This window comes from Myotis lucifugus, unplaced genomic scaffold (assembly GCF_000147115.1).
Source record: "Myotis lucifugus unplaced genomic scaffold, Myoluc2.0 scaffold_1155, whole genome shotgun sequence".
NCBI classification, from domain to species: domain Eukaryota; kingdom Metazoa; phylum Chordata; class Mammalia; order Chiroptera; family Vespertilionidae; genus Myotis; species Myotis lucifugus.
This window is the reverse complement of record NW_005872203.1, coordinates 28,475-44,929: the sequence shown is the minus strand read 5'-3', so window position 1 is coordinate 44,929 and position 16,455 is coordinate 28,475. Positions and strand designations below refer to the sequence as shown.

Sequence of the window (16,455 nt, the reverse complement as noted above, 5' to 3'; positions counted from 1 at the left end):
GACAGAAAATAGAAGAGTTGGGAAAGCAGAGGAAGTTTTAAGCTTCAGTGACGGGAGTTGTGAGGGAAGGAAATAAAGGGAGGAAGATGATGATAATGATGATGATGATGATGATGATGATAAAATGATCTGAGAGAATGAGGACCGAAGGACACGTAAGGGCCACTGAACTCCCAACACAGTAAAAAAATTACACCGGTGCCAGGGCTTCCACTCACTGGTGGACACTAGTGACAAGTAAGAGATTCTGCAATCTTCTAGAGAGAAATGTCACATAAGAGGGTCACAAATTTGAATGCGTCCAGCCTTGCCAGAAGCAACAGGGGGCGCTGGAAGATGATTGAGCCATGCCTTCAGCAGCCTGACGGGCTAAGCCGAGTCTGCCCAGCTGTCAGTTGCTGGGTGGAGGGCAGTGTCGTGATGAGTAAGTTCTCAGAAATCGACGCCCCACCCACAGTTCCTCAGGCAGCTAAGCAAGATGTGCTGTGTAATGAGGGAGTGACCAGGAAAGGGAGACAGAGGATGTAGGGAACAGGACACTCAGGACAGAGAGAGAGCCTGCAGGAAATGGTGGGGGAAATGCGGGAAGACAGCTGTGTCCGGGGGCAGAAGGCAAACAGCCTAGAGCAGCGGTTGCCAACTGGTGGTCCGTGGGCCACTGGTGACCCTGAGGTCCGAAAGGTTGGCGACCGCTGGTTTAAGCCAGCCTTCCTCCCCATGTCAGATGGGGCAAATGCAGTGCTAAGCACCTGTGGTATTCATACATGGAGGGAGAGGAACTGTAAAGATAGCTTTATTCCCATTTTCCATACCCGACAGTCAACAACTAATGCTTACAAATTAGAAAAAAATTAAGAAGTAACATTAGAAATATGGGGGCAAGTAACAGAAGAATCAGGTCAAAAACACCATTAAAAAGGTACAAAAATAAGCCTGGGTGTTGACATTTATAGCGGATATGAAAAAGAATTTGAATGCCCTCTGCATCCACACACATATCTGTAAGTATATAAAGAACTCCTACAAATAACTTCAAATAACATATCCCCATACAGAAATTCCAAAGAATGTGAATAGGCTCTTCACAGAAGAGGGAGCCTGCTGGACCCAAGACATGAGAAGGCAGTCAGGCAGTCCAGCAACGGGAATTAAAACCAAGAGGAGAGAATGCTCTGTATCCACCATGTGACAGAGGTTAACATTTCTACCCGCACCGAGGGCTGGCCAGAGGGCAGAGCAGTGGGACTCTCCGTTGCATCGGCACCTCTAGTGAGGTTAAGGGTGCGCACGCCTTCTCTCCTTCGCACAGAACAATCCTCACACAGGCAGGGACTCACAAGCACAGGCCCCGGGCCACTGCGTGGAAGAGCCACGCACCGTGGACCGAGGGCAGGCTAATAAACGGCGGTTTATTCACAGAATGGAACTCTGTACAGCAAAACGACCTAATTCTGTGTGTGTCATGATGGGTAATCCCCAAAGACAATGATGAATTTAAAAAGCATGTAACGGGAGGCTAGATTCCGTGGGAAACCGTTGTGTAAACGCTTTACGGTAGGTGATGTAAGTGAGCACACACACATTTGGTGAGAAGTGTACAGTAAGGGCAGGGAAGGTGCATACTAACCTTAGAACAACATTGACCTCTTGTTGATTCATACAAACGTTTCACACGGGTTTCAGTCAATGTGGTACCATGAGAAGCGAGGACTGCCTGAATGCCGTTCGGGGGAATTCCCCTTTTTGAAATGTATTCTTGCTTCTAGGAATATGGTAAAACTTTCCCCTCATACGGCCTTTTCTTCTTTGCTCCTTATTAATAACTTCGGAATGGATTTCCACTCCTGCTTTGTCTGTCCATCCTGCATTGAGAAGGGTTTCTGGCTGGGGAGAGTTTTTCTCTAAGGGCCTGTTGAAAACAATGTCTCCAGTGCCCTGGAGTGCCCTCACCACCCTGCCCTCCACCCCCCTCAGGTCTTCAGTGAAATAAACGGATCCGCAGCCTCCTCAGGGGTCTGGATCCCTGGCCGAAACAGGAGCACCTGGCTCTTGGTAGGCCTGTGGGCTCGGCTTGTGAGTCATTCTGTTTCCCTACATGCTCCCTCTACCCCAGGCACACAGTAGGTACTCAGCATCATTTAAAAAATTGATAATTTCAGAAGTAGTAATGGAAGAGCAAGCTAGTCCAAGGGACACCATGGAAAGCGATCGCTTTATTAGCACCTCTGTCATGAAGGTATGCCGGGCCAGGAGGTGCGCAGTGTGGCGCCGTGAACTGCTTTCTGGGCTGTGCAGCGTGGATTTCTCCTCTGTTGCAGGAAGATGCTGAAACTCTGTGGGGAGACAGAGGACAAGCTGGCACAGGAGCTGATTCATTTTGAATTGCAAGTAGAGAGAGATGTGATCGAGCCCCTGTTTTTACTGGCGGAGGTGAGGAGGGATGCGGCCAGGTCTGAGCGAGGAGGGGGGACAGAGGGCGGGCCCTGCAGCCTTTCCCCTGCACTCCTGTTGTTTCTGTCCCTCACCTGCTCTGTGACACTGCTTTCCACGGGGTGACCACCAGCCACGCCCACCGTCAGGATTGCCCAACATGGCAGCCCCTCAGTGTTGGCTGCCCCTTCTCCCGCCCACTTTCCTCTCCGTTGGCGTTCCAGGGGGAGGGGGCAAGCTGGCAGCATTATCCCCTTCCCCACCAGGGTCCCCACTGCCCTCACCACCCTGCCCTCCACCCCCTCAGGTCTGCAGTGAAATGAACGGATCCGCAGCCTCCTCAGGAGCCTGGATCCCTGGCCGAGACCCTATAAGGCAGTGATGGCAAACCTATGACATGCGTGTCAGAGGTGACACGCAAACTCATTTTTTTGGTTGATTTTTCTTTGTTAAATGGCATTTAAATATATAAAATAAATATCAAAGTATAAGTCTTTGTTTTACTATGGCTGCCAATATCAAAAAATTTCTATATGTGACACGGCACCAGAGTTAAGTTAGGGTTTTTCAAAATGCTGACATGCCGAGCTCAAAAGGTTCGCCATCACTGCTATAAGGCCTCCTGCAGTTTGTTACATAGGTCTCTTCTCTTGGACGGTAAAGGGCACTGAACAAAACCGCTTTATTAGCAAGAAACCTTAATGTCTATGTGACAGTTTTGCTAGCATCAAACAAGTAAGACAGGAAATGGTTGGGACTTCCTCTGCCCTGAACCCTGGCTCTCCTCCCAGTTGCCTTTAGTTGGTCAAAGCCCAGCTGGCGCCGGCGCTGGCGCTAGAACCACTAGCATCAATGGGAAGGTCCCATATCCTCACAACTCCTCACCCTCACACCTCCACATCTGCACATCCCCACACCCTCACACCCACACTGCTCTGCACCAGCACACCTCCACGTCCTCATACCCCACACCCGCACACCTCCGCACCTGCATACCCATACAGGGTGGTGGCCACTACCTCCTGTGGCTCTTGAGCTCTGGGAATGTATTCAAAGTGACTGAGGAACTCAGCTTTTAATTTTGTGTGGCTTTTGTTGATTTGAAAATAAAATGGCATAGCCACATGTGGCTGGAGGCTACCTTATTGGACAGCACTGCCCTGGCCATGTCTGGTTTCCTCTCTGGGCCTCCCCCTGCACCTCTACCTCCCCTGCTGCTGTTTCTGGGACAGAATGCCTAGGAGAATGATTGCTAAGTGCCTGAAAGCATTCCGGGAGGAAACCTGAGCTGTGGGCTCTGCTATGGGCCACTCCAGTCTTCTCGGATGCCATTCTGCTACAGGTCACCCCAACCTGTCCTGGGCCCTTGTTCCTCACAAGGTGGCCTGGTATTGCAGCCAACCTGGAGCAGTGCCCAGGGAGGTGTGCCAGGGGCCGAGGGGTTTGTGTGACCACGACGCCTTTGTGGCTCCCAGCATTGCCCCCGAGCTCCGTGATGATGTGGGGTTCCCCAGACACCTCTTCCTTCCTATTGGAAGTCCTTACAATCGGCCCATTGCTCACCCCGCCTAGAAGGATGGATAGACAGCACCTCACAGAACACTGGATCTTCCTCACATTTTCCTCCTCTACAAGCCACAGCCTGAGATGACTTTAGTTCAATTATGGCCAGTTTTTTCTTTTAAATTCTCACATCCTGCCCCAATTTTGCTGGGCCTGGAACCAAAATCCCTCCCTGGAATGTTCAGTTAAGCCATTTTTAGAAATAAAAATATGAAAAGAGCATCCGCGCAACCACCACTGTGGAGGAACGCCTCATAGCCCAGGAGAGCCGTGGGGATGCTGATGTCTTAGTCACTTTGGGAAAAATCCTCTGTCTATAAAAACATACCCTCATTGCATTCCCCATAGCGTCTCGGTCTCCTGAGCCGCTCCTTTCGTTCTTCTGTCTGTGGAGTTAGGTCTGCATGTCAGACCTGCTTATGTCCCCACGTCGGTCCTCGTGCAAGTAGAGAGGAAGGTGACGGAGGCCCGTCTGCCATCAGGGTAGCAGCAGGAATGAGGCCACGCCTCAGAGGGCAGGGGGCGCAGCTCCCAGGTGCTCTGGGCTGCTGCAGGTGCCCAGCGAAGAAAGAGCAGAGTTAGGTCAGGAAAAGGATTCGGGAATTTGACCTAAAAAGAAGGGTTGGGAGACCTCTAGCAAACTTGTGTGTTTGTCAGTCACTCCTGAAGAATTTATTTGGAGCTTCAGCTTGACTGTTTTTCATCTCCTTTAACCACAGGTGGAAATCCCAAATATTCAAAAACAGAGGAAACATTTAGCAAAGTTGGTGCTGGACATGGACTCCTCACGAACAAGGTACAGTAGGGCAACTTTGCTTTCATCTTTGCTGCTTCGAAGGAACACTGATCACCTTTGGGTTGTGAGCAGGAGAATGTGTGATGGTCTGCATACTGACACCCCTGTGTGGCAGGCACTGGAGGTGGGAGCAGTGAGCAGAGCCACCGGCCCCACTCACAGAGGCTGTGGTCCAGTTAGGTAGAGAGCTGGGCAGGTGAGCAGCTACACCAGACAATCTCAGGCAGCCATGAGTCACATGAAGAAATGACCCGGGGGAATGCTGGGAGGGATGCTGGGGGAGGGGGTGGCAGCACCAGCTAGGGTAACGCGAAGAGGGCTTTCTGAGATGACACGTGATCTTAGACATAAATGACGGGAAGGAGGCGGTCGTGCAAAGCTCTGAATCAACACTGTCCATCACGTGGGAGCAGCCAGTGCCGGGCCCTCAGGTGGGAATTAGATGGAGGTACGCAGGGTGCAGGGTGCAGGCCAGCGTGGCTGGGGTAGGAGGAAAAGGGAGAGTAGTGGCATGGATGATGGTTGTGTCTGTAATGAGAGGAGAATTTCGGGTTCTGGGGACCAACTCATCTTTTCCTGAAGCTGACTGTGTAGACATCTCTATCCTGTAGCCATTCTCTAAACACCGCGGCCATTATGAGTAAAGTTCCAGGGTGCCACTCTCTCCCAGAATCCACCAGGGAAGTCCTGGTGTAGCAGGGGTGCTGCAGGCTTTACAGTGCTTCGACTGTGGCCACCACAGGTCGTGGTGGTGCGTCATTTTATTTTTTACAATGGTATGCATGTGTTTATGTAGTCTGCAAGTTGAAAGAATGCAGGGTCATGAATATCTACTTATATAAAAACCCTGGGTGTAACATCACGACCCGAGGAGCGACCAACCGTAAGGAAGTCAGTCCTGCAGGGGTTGTCTTGGAAATGGCTGCACCCTCCCTCGAGCTGTTTCCCAGAGCTGTTTCCAGTAAGGGCGGGGTTTGAGGCAGGAACCCGCCCTCGGAGCAGGGAGGCATATCTTTATAAAGTGTGCTGTGCCAGCACAGCCAAGGTTGAACCTGAGTGAGGGCGGCTGAAAGGCTTAGAAAAGACAGACAAGAGAATGAAAGCTGGGTCTCAGTGGGACACTGCTTCTCTGAGAGACAGCAACCATGCCCACAGCCGTGTCTTTATTTTATAGCAGATGCTACGAGGCAAAGTAAGGGCGTGACCAAGATGTTTACAACATTCTCCTGGGTTTCAATTCTACTCAACTACATGCACCTGAACTCTATCAAGCCTACATCACTCAGGCACATGGGGCCATGTGTTTGGACCATAGGTTCAAGCTTACAACTATAGCTGTTGGCTATAATTGTGCTGGGAGGGCCCTGCCCTCCAAGCAGGGACTTGCACGTGGCAATGAGAGGACTGTGCCCTCTCATCAGTCCAAGGCTTGAACCTGTCCAAAACACTGTAGCGGCTCCCCACAATAAAGTTTTAATACATTATATTAGAGGTTGTGGTGGTACTGTTTTACCCACAGCGTCTACAGGAATTGCTGAAAATTTACTTCTTGGTGGAAGAACCTTTCATTCCCAATATAAATGACCAATTCCATTAAATGAAACTTCAATTTCTAGACTCAATATAAACAGTGAAGTCGCTAAAACTATTAAAAAGGCCCAGCTTCTCATTATTGATGAATGCATCATGGCATCCAGTCATGCTATAAACGCCATAGACAGATTACTAAGAGAAATTATGAATTTGAATGTTGTATTTGGTGGGAAAGTTCTCCTTCTTGGGGGGGATTTTCGACAATGTCTCAGTATTGTACTGCATTCTATGGGATCGGCCATAGTACAAACGAGTTTAAAGTACTGTAATGTTTGGGGATGTTTCAGAAAGTTGTCTCTTAAAACAAATATGAGATCAGAGGACTCTGCTTATAGTGAATAGTTAGTAAAACTTGGAGATGGCAAACTTGATAGCAGTTTTCATTTAGGAATGGATATTATTGAAATCCCCTGTGAAGTGATTTGTAATGGATCTATTATTAAAGCTACCTTTGGAAATAGTATATCTATAGATAATATTAAAAATATATCTAAACATGCAATTCTTTCTCCAAAAAAATGAGCATGTTCAAAAATTAAATGAAGACATTTTGGATATACTCGATGGAGATTTTCACACATATTTGAGTGATGATTCCATTGATTCAACAGATGATGCTGAAAAGGAAAATTTTGCCATCGAATTTCTTAATAGTATTACTCCTTCGGGAATGCTGTGTCATAAATTAAAACTGAAAGTGGTGCAATCATCATGCTATTGAGAAATCTTAATGTTAAATGGGGTCTTTGTAATGGTACCAGATTTATTATCAAAAGATTACAACCTAACATTATTGAAGCTGAAGTAGTAACAGGATCTGCAGAGGGAGAGGTTGTTCTGATTCCAAGAATTGATTTGTCCCGTCTGACACTGGCCTCCCATTTAAATTAATTCAACGACAGTTTCCCGTGATGCCAGCATTTGCGATGATTATTAATAAATCACAAGGACAAACTCTAGACACAGTAGGAATATTCCTACCTGAACCCGTTTTCGCACATGGTCAGTTATATGTTGCTTTCTCTCGAGTTTGAAGAGAATGTGACGTTGCAGTTAAAGTTCTAAATACTTCATCAGAAAGTGTTTTCACTCTTAATGTGGTATACAGGGAGATATTAGAATAAGTTTAATCACTTTATCAGTCATTGTTTGCATCACTGTTGTTTTTATATCATGTTTTTGTTTTTATATCATGTTTTTGTTGTTTTCATATCATGTTTTTGTTGTTTTTATATCATGCCTCTGTTGCTGTTATATCCTTTTGTTACTGTTTATTTATTAATAAATTTATATATTATTTTCATATAAATTTTACTAATTTCCTTTCATCTCTCACACTTCTATTATAGAGAAAGGGCAAATAGCAATATTAAAACATTTCTGCTAATTAATTCCCTTTTAATGTGCACAAATTTCGTGCACCGGGCTACTAGTTAATTAATATGGAATTAACTATTTGGCTCTACCTTAGGTCTGTGGCAGGTCAGTTTTAATAGTCTCCGCATCTTCTTTTAATTTTCTTGAGAAAAAGAAACAAAAACAATATACTTGGGCTGAGAGATGTAGGACAGAGTCACAAACCAGGAGCCAGAAACGAAGTACCAAGATCAAGGTCACCTACTTTCTAGACCTATGACCTTGGTCAGGTCACTTAAACGCCCTGAGTAGCCTGCACACCTGTCGACAGGTAGTAACAACATTTGTGGGTTCACCTGGGGAGGTTGTTTTGAGGTCACAGGACTTTATAAAAGTGCTTTGTGAAAGGAAGCTGCTACTGTCACCAGGTGGGACATTGGAATTTGGCATCTGGACCAGTGAAAAGTATAGGCAGTCCCCCAGAGCAGAAATGAAATAGGTTCGGTCAGCAGAAATACCAAGGTTTCTCTAATGTTTCCCAGACTTCAGTGCACCTGAATGATTTTTGCCATCTGTGCTTACATGTTTTTTAAAAATTGATCCACTTTTTCCAAATGAATCTATTTCACAAAGGAATCTTGTAGCACTGTGCTAAGTTGAAAAGCAGTGCCCTTTGCTGCCAATACCCGGTAAACAAAAGTGAGAGGGATGAAAGCAAAGCCGGTGTTGTTACATTTCAGATCCCGCTGCCTCTGGGAGGCTGTGACCCAGAAGCTCTCCTTTGTTGTGAGGGCCGGGGAGGAGTGGGAAAGTTGCTACAGTTGTTCTGACCCAGATCTGAGGTCTTTCCCTAGTGCGTGTGGAGGAGTCAGAGCAGCCTGCATGCGCAGAATTGATTTGGTGTGACTCACCGCGGCGTCCTGTGCCACATACGATTGCCTCCCATCACCCCTGTCCCATAACTTCATATGGGACAGTGCTCAAGTCCCATACTTTGGGAGGCACATCAGATGATTGAAGAGATGCCGACTGTCCCACTGTCTGGAGGATCGTGGCCACCGTGCTCCTGGGAGGACCAGGTGGTTAGCCCTGACCTCTGGGCTTTGCCAGGATAAGGAAAACCCAAGTTCCAGCACAGAGCTCTGGTCAGAAGGCTAGTGTCCAGCATCAGAGCCTCTCATTGCCACCGCCTCCTCCCTCTTCTGTCCTGTCCTCTGAGATAGGGTGTCTCCTGGGTGACAGCCACGGTCAGTCTAGGCCGTGTGCTGTGCTGAATGGTAGATTCTGGGACCTTAGAGAAAAGTCATTGGGGACTCAAATCCATGATGTAACAGCTTTTTCATAGTTTCAGTTCATCCTCTCTTGTATACCCATTTGGTAAGGAAATCTCTACCGTCCCTCTCCAAATTTCTGTGTTTATAAACTTCAGTTCAGACCTGCAATTATTTTTGTCTCAGACCCCAAACGTCCTTTTAGATGATGCTCATAGAAGCCCCAGTCCTTGGTCCTGTTGGTGGTTCTTCACAGCCCGCTTGTGTGGTTGTGAGTTTGGGGGTTGCAGTTTGCTCTGGAAAAAATCAATAAAATATATTTTTTTAAAAAAAGCCAAGTTACCTTCCCTTCAGGTCTCTGCTTTAGTGCCCACGGTGGGAGATGCAACCCTAGGCCTCGGTTGTCAGTTTAGGTTCCAGGCTTCAGAATGAGAGGGGCTCTCTTAGCAAAGTGACCTCTCTCTTCCCATTTTCATCTCGAGCCTGAGTTCATGCGTCCTGTAGGACCTTGCTGAAAGCCACACAGAGAGGCCAGCTCGCCCACCTTCCTGCCCTTCCACCTCCCCCAGCCCCGAGGCAACATGGGACTGCATCCTGAGATGCAGCAGTGAGCATAAGACCAGCGCCCAGCGCCTTGCTGTTGAATAGCGGGCTCCCCGCCACTCCTCTGGGATAATTGAGTTCTCACTGCCCCACCTCCACCCTCACTACTTCCCGGTTTAGCCAGTCGGCACGTGGTCACTTCTATTTCTTGTGACATCCTCCTCTGGTTGCCAAGTCTTTCTTTCGTCCTGTTCTGTGTGTCATGGGTTACAGCATCCTGACGGGACAGAGCATCCAGGTGCAGACGCCGCCTTTTGAGACAGGCGGGATCTTTCTGACCGTGAGCAGTGCCTCTTCATCAGTAGTCCTGCGACTGGATCTTTGAAATCTGCCATGACTCTGGTGGATACTGCCAAATCCAACAGTTACTCAGTGTTTAATTAGGTCCACATCCAGTGTGTGCATTTGTCACTGTTCAAGTCAATCTGCTTCTCTGCGACATAAGCCAATTATATAAACTTTAACATCCTCAGTGGCACTGAAGCTTAGGAGGTGAATGAAGATGGTAGATGAAAAGGATGGAGGTAAACTCAAGGAAGCTTAGCTGAATTAAAAATGTGGATTGGCCCTGGCTGGTGTGGCTCAGTTGGTAGGCTCATCGTCCTGTACAGTGAAAGGTCGCAGGTTCGATTCCCAGTCAGGACACATACCTAGGTTGTGGCCCAGTCAGGGCGCATGCGGGAGGTAGGCGATCTCTCTTTCTCTCTCTTTCTCTCTCTCCTTGGGTGAGGATTTTTTTTTAAAATGTGAGTTGAAATAGAATGAATGTGAATGATACACGAACATATTTTCTGCTATAGGTTTGGCTTGGCAATGGTTAAAGAAGGAGCTCCAATTTTCCCCAAAGTCTGCCTCGCTTTTTGAGGGACATGTGTCTCAAGGGGAACCCTCTGGGTGCAGGACACTATGTTTCTGCTGAACAGCTGCCTCTGGGTCCTGCTTTGGAATGAATTGTGTCCTTTCCCCAAAAAATTCATATGTTGAACCCTAACTGCCAGTGTGACTATATTTGGAGATAGGGCCATCAGGAAATAATTAAGATTAAATCAGGGCATAAGGATATGGCGCTAATCCATGAGGGTTGATGGCCTTATAAGAAAAGGAAGAGCCCAGCCTGTTTGGCTCCGTGGATAGAGCATTGGCCTGCGGACTGAAGGGTCATGGGTTCAGTTCTGGTCAAGGGCACCTATCTCGGTTGTGGGCTCTATCCCCGGCCCTGGTCGGGGAGGTGGAGGCAACCAATTGATGTGTCTCTCTCACATCAGTGTTTCTCTCTCTCCCTCTTCCCCTTCCACTCTCTCTAAAAATCAATGGAAAAATATCCTTGGGTGACAAAAGAAATAGAAAAAGAAAGGGAGGGAGAGAGAAGAGACAGAGACCTCTCTTCCTCCCTCTGCATGCGTTCGCATGAAAGCCGTGTGGAGACGGGTTGGAGGCAGACTCCTGCCACCCGGAACAGAGCCTTCGCCGGCGCCCAGGCCCTGCTGGGACCTGGCCTTGGACTTTCAGCCTCTGGACTGTGGGAGAAGCACGTGTGCTGTGTAAGCCCCAGTCCGTGACATTTTTTATGGCAGCCCGAGCAGACTGAGCACCTTCTATGGAAGCAAGTGAACTGATGAAGAGAAACAGGAGACTTGGGGAGACTCCCGGCCCTCAGGGAATGAAGGGGGTGGCCGGAGTGGGCCTCGGCTGGGCGGTGTCAGTGCCCCGGGCGCTGCAGCAGGTACCCTGCCCTCCGAGCAGCTCCTCGTCCCCACCTGTGCTCCCACAGGCAGGCATCTCTTTCTAGTCCATTGTCCTCGTGGCCCTGGGTGTCCCTCGGGCTCAGGTTCCCGCAAGAGAACGTGCCCAGGAGGGGCTTCCCGTCTGGGTGTTGAGTACTCGCTGCTCCCTGGCCTGACAGTCGGCCAAGGACGGACAGGGCATGGCCTGCCTCCCGCTCCCTCCCCCAGGCCCCTTGCTGGAGCCTTGCACACTGGCAGCGCCTGGCCCCGCCTAAGAGCAGTGGAGGTGCCGGGGGACGGCGTCTGGACAGATGAGAGTCAGTGTCCCGCTAAGGAAGCTTTCCCGTCTGCTTCCCAAAGCCCCTCTCTGGCCTCTTGTTGCCCTGAGCTCTTGCATGTGCCCCTTCTCCCTTCTTCTGGTCCTTGAAACTGCATCCCTTACTTCTGGCTGTTTGCCCTCCTCTGGCCTCCTGAAGGCTTGTCTGTCTTCCTCTTCCAGTCGCACAGCCATGGCCTCCTTCCCAGGGAGGGTGCTGCCCCAGCCGCACAGCCATGGCTGCCTTCCCGGGGAGAGTGCTGCCCCAGCCGCACAGCCATGGCCTCCTTCCGGGGAAGGGTGCTGCCCAGCCCTGCCTCGTACAGCCATGGCCTCCTTCCCGGAGAGGGTGCTGCACCGGCCGCACAGCCATGGCCTCCTTCCCAGGGAGGGTGCTGCCCCAGCCGCACAGCCATGGCCTCCTTCCTCAGGGAGGGTGCTGCCCCAGCCGCACAGCCATGGCCACCTCCCAGGGAGGGTGCTGCCCCAGCCGCACAGCCATGGCACCTCCCAGGGAGGGTGCTGCCCCAGCCGCACAGCGATGGCCTCCTTCCCAGGAGGGTGCTGCCCTAGCCGCACAGCCATGGTCCTCCTTCCCAGGGAGGGTGCTGCCCCAGCCGCACAGCCATGGCCTCCTTCCCAGGGAGGGTGCTGCCCCAGCCGCACAGCCATGGCCTCCTTCCCAGGGAGGGTGCTGCCCCAGCGCACAGCATGGCCTCCTTCCCAGGGAGGGTGCTGCCCCAGCCGCACAGCCATGGCCTCCTTCCCAGGGAGGGTGCTGCCCCAGCTGCACAGCAATGGCCTCCTTCCCAGGGAGGGTGCTGCCCCAGCTGCACAGCCATGGCCTCCTTCCCGGGGAGGGTGCTGCCCAGCCTTGCCTTGCACAGCGATGGCCACCTTCCCGGGGAGGGTGCTGCCCAGCCTTGCCTTGCACAGCGATGGCCACTTTCCCGGGGAGGGTGCCCCCCTAGCCACTGCCTCGGTGGGGAGAAGGGAGGTTCTGCTCTCACGTTGTGAAGCCCCAGCCCTCCTTGGACAGGAATCCCTGTTTCCTCTCCCAGCAGCAGGACAGGCCTTGCGTTTATTTGTAGAACAGCTGACCCTTGAGCTTCACGATCAATGTCACTTTACCCAGCAGATTACCACCTACAGACGTTTTCCAAGCTTCCCTTGATATTTTATTCTCTGTCCACAAAGGGACCCCGTGGGGGCATCTCCTAATACCTTATAATAATATGCCATCAAAATAGTTTACTTATGTATTGCACATAAAATTCCCTGGGAAGGGAGGGGAACCTACCAGGGTATTGACTGTAGGACAGAATTTAGGGGGAAGTGGAGGGGAATAAGGAAGAAAAGAAAAAGATAACTTGGGAAAATGTCTTCATTTTAATATATGTATATTAAATATAATTTGTTTTTTTTAAATATATTTTATTGATTTTTTACAGAGAGGAAGGGAGAGAGAGAGTTAGAAACATCGATGAGAGAGAAACATTGATCAGCTGCCTCCTGCACACCTCCTCCTGGGGATGTGCCTGCAACCAAGGCACACGCCCCTGACCGGAATCGAACCCGGGACCCTTTAGTCCACAGGCCGACACTCTATTCACTGAGCCAAACCAGTCAGGGCATAATTTGGGTTTTTTAAACAATTGACTCCAAATCTGTAAAGCCATAAAAATCAGGTTAGTGTTTGTGGCCACTTTACCCGTTTCCCCCAGCTAGCATGCGTCACGTGGCAGGTGGGGCTTGCTCACACCCTGTCATGGAGGCACATTTACCTGAGATTTCAGTCATAGTCATGGCCTCTCATATTTTATTTGACAAAAAAATAGAAACCACCACAACATTTTAATACTTGCTTTAAAATTATTTTCCCAGCCCTAGCCAGTTTTACTCAGTGGCTAGAGCTTCAGACTGTGGACCAAAGGGTCCCGGGTTCGATTCTGGTCAAGGGCACATACCTTGGTTGCAGACTCTTCCCCATCCCAGGCCCTGGTCGGGGCTCGTGCAGGAGGCAAGCAATCGACGTGTTTCTCTCACATCAATGTTTCTTTCTCTGTCCCTCTCTCTTCCACTCTTCCTAAAAATCAATGGAAAATATCCTTGGGTGAGGATTCAGAAAAAAATAAAATAAAATAAAATGATTTGCCCACCCAGTGTGATTCGGTGGTTAAGCATCAACCCAGGCACCACATGGTTACTGGTTCAATTCCCGGTCAGGGCATATGCCTGGCTTGTGGGTCCGACACCCAGTAGAGAGCATGCAGGAGGCAGCCAATCAATGTTTCTCTATTCCTCTCCCTTCCTCTCCCTCTAAAAGTCAATAAAAACATTTTTTTTAAAGAGTAAAATGTTAAACCTGGGAGGTATTAATTGAATATAACATGTTTGTAGGTCAAACCATTACAAGAAAGAATTGCCCAGGAATCTTTACTAGTCCTTATCTGTTACGTTAGATTTGTAAACATCTTGGAGGAGGGGGTTTCTTTCCTAATGTGCCCTGAATTCTTCCCTTCATGCGGAAGCTCTCCCAGGACATGTGTGTCTGTCCTTAGTGTTTCTAACCAGCTGATGACCCAAAGCCTTTTAAAGTAATTTTTCCTGTGAGTGCGTTTTCTAAGAGACAAATCACCCTTTATTTTGCTATGTTTTGCTGATAGCAAAGATAACTTTGTTTCCCTTTCCTGTATCGTGGTCTTGCACTCTTCTCTTTGCCCTGCATGTAACAAAAGAGAACGGGAAAATCCTGTAGAGAAAACACCCAGTGATCAGACTCGGCTCTGAGGAAGGGTGACGCCTTTCTTCTGCGCATGGGCCGGGAGCTCCGTGGCTCCGTCTGCACACTGTCGGCCAGCAGTGTGGAAAGGAAGCTGCTTCGTCGGTTGCCGCATTGCATCAGGGGCCTTTACCTGACAGTTTCCAGCTTCTCTGATCAATGCCTGGGCTTCCTCAGCCCGTGGAGAGCAGCTGCCTCTAGACCAGGGGTCGCCAACCGGTGGTCCGCGGACCACTGGTGGCCCATGAGGTCAGAAAGGTTGGTGACCGCTGCTCTAGACAGTGCCACACCCCTTACCCCCCTGTCTGGGCCCCCTCTCCCCTGTGGTCCTCCCAGCTTCCTGAGACTGGGCCCTTCTCATCCTGATTACACCGTTGTTTCTCTTAGAACTGAGAAGTGGTTATGCATCTCATTTCCCTGTTACAAGTAGAAAATAAAGGATCGAGCGGACTACTTTTTAAGATAATGACCCACTTGACTTATTTTTCTTACTCTGTGAGCCTCTGAGTTTATAGACTCAGTAGACGAGGAGCCCACTGTGTTCCCCACTGTGGCTACCACTGTCTAGTATAATTGCAGCCTCCTCCAGGGCCTGCTTCTGCTAATTCGCTGACAGTGACATAGCAACCAGAAGTATCTGTGCTTCCCCACAGGAGTTTCCTCAGACGGCCAGTGTTCTCTGCACAAAGATAAGTGCTCAGGAAAGTATAAATGAGGTAGCTGCTTGTTGCCAGGAGCGTTGTGTGTGCCTACCAGCGGTGTAGAACAGAAGGAGGGCCGCCCGGCCCTGGCAGAGCCTCACTCCAAACCCCGAGCGCTGCAGCAGAGAGGGACCGGCTGCTTTGCTATGAGTGGCCCACCCGAGAGAGCGGGAAGCCCATGCGCAAAAGCCCGGCTCCCGATGGTGTGCAGGCCCCAGATGAAATAGGGCAAAAGCACAAGACACCGAGGGCTAGGGGTGCCCTGATTTGTTGGACCTGGGGAGAAGTGGGGAGAAAGAGAGGAGGGGGTGTGATTTGTAGAGCTGGGATCTAAAACTAAGTTTAATCAAAGTCATAAGGGCCCTGGGTTTGACCAGGGGGGATTTTTGCCTTCAAGCTTGTTTTTACTCTCACCCACGTACCCTCTCACCTGGCCTACGTGACTAGGTAAGTGGGTGTTTCCAAACGCGAATGCCACAGGACAGGCTGGGGATGTGCTTCAGAGAACGTGATGGTGACGTCATTCGGCCTGAGTGTCAGAAGACAGCAGGGACGATGGTGGCTCACTGGGCATGCTTGCCCTGTCCCAGGGCCAGCTGACCCTCCACGTGGCGTTCCTTGAGTAGGGTTTGCAACCAGCTGTTTTCTCCTCCTTCCCAGCATCCCCGGGGCTACGTGTCTCACATCTCTCCTCTTTCTCTCCTGTTTTCCATCAGGTGGCAGCAGACTTCCAAGTCTTCAGGGTTGTCCAGCAGCTTGCAGCCTGCGGGTGCCAAAGCTGATGCCCTCAGGGAAGAAATGGAGGAGGCTGCCAACAGAGTGGAGATTTGCAGGGTACCCCCTCTTTGTTCCTCTCTACTGAGACAGACGGGGGAGCCCTAAGGGAGTCCCTTTTTGTTCACGGGAGTTCTGTTAAAACCCTAAGGGTGAGCCTCAGCTTGAACTAACTGACCCCAGCTTGCCGGCCAGCGTCTGCAAAGAGCCGGGCATGAATCCTGAGAGCTGGGGCTCTGAGGGTGACATAGACAGGTGGGCAGCAGGGCTGATCATTGGTGTTCCTGCCTGGTAGGCAAAGAGAAAATGACTGTGGTGTCTGCTTGAAGCTTTTGTGAGTCGTGCATCCCAATTCATAGATTCTAGGCTGCATAGCACAGTTGATCATCTCCAGGGGTGGGGAACGTTCAACCCAAGGGCCTGTAAAAATCATTTGGTCTGGCCCTGCCAAGGCAGTAGGGGGGGGTTAATTAAATGTTTGACCAAATATAGTAGACTAAGTTGATAATTTTGTATGGCCCACGAATGATGTTACAAATATCCAAA

General features: G+C 49.9%; 1 protein-coding gene across 1 annotated transcript in view; it reads left to right on the top strand.

Annotated features, from left to right (window-relative positions):
* The window catches only part of LOC102418333 (rho GTPase-activating protein 44-like), a 51,647-nt gene extending 35,443 nt beyond the window's left edge, over positions 1–16,204 (top strand). Inside the window, exons 5-8 of the mRNA XM_014449369.2 lie at positions 2,319–2,430; positions 4,713–4,789; positions 15,852–15,969; positions 16,061–16,204. Coding sequence (XP_014304855.2) covers positions 2,319–2,430; positions 4,713–4,789; positions 15,852–15,969; positions 16,061–16,204 — 451 coding nt within the window. The remainder of the gene's footprint in view (positions 1–2,318; positions 2,431–4,712; positions 4,790–15,851; positions 15,970–16,060) is intronic.
* Positions 16,205–16,455: the final 251 nt, after the last annotated feature.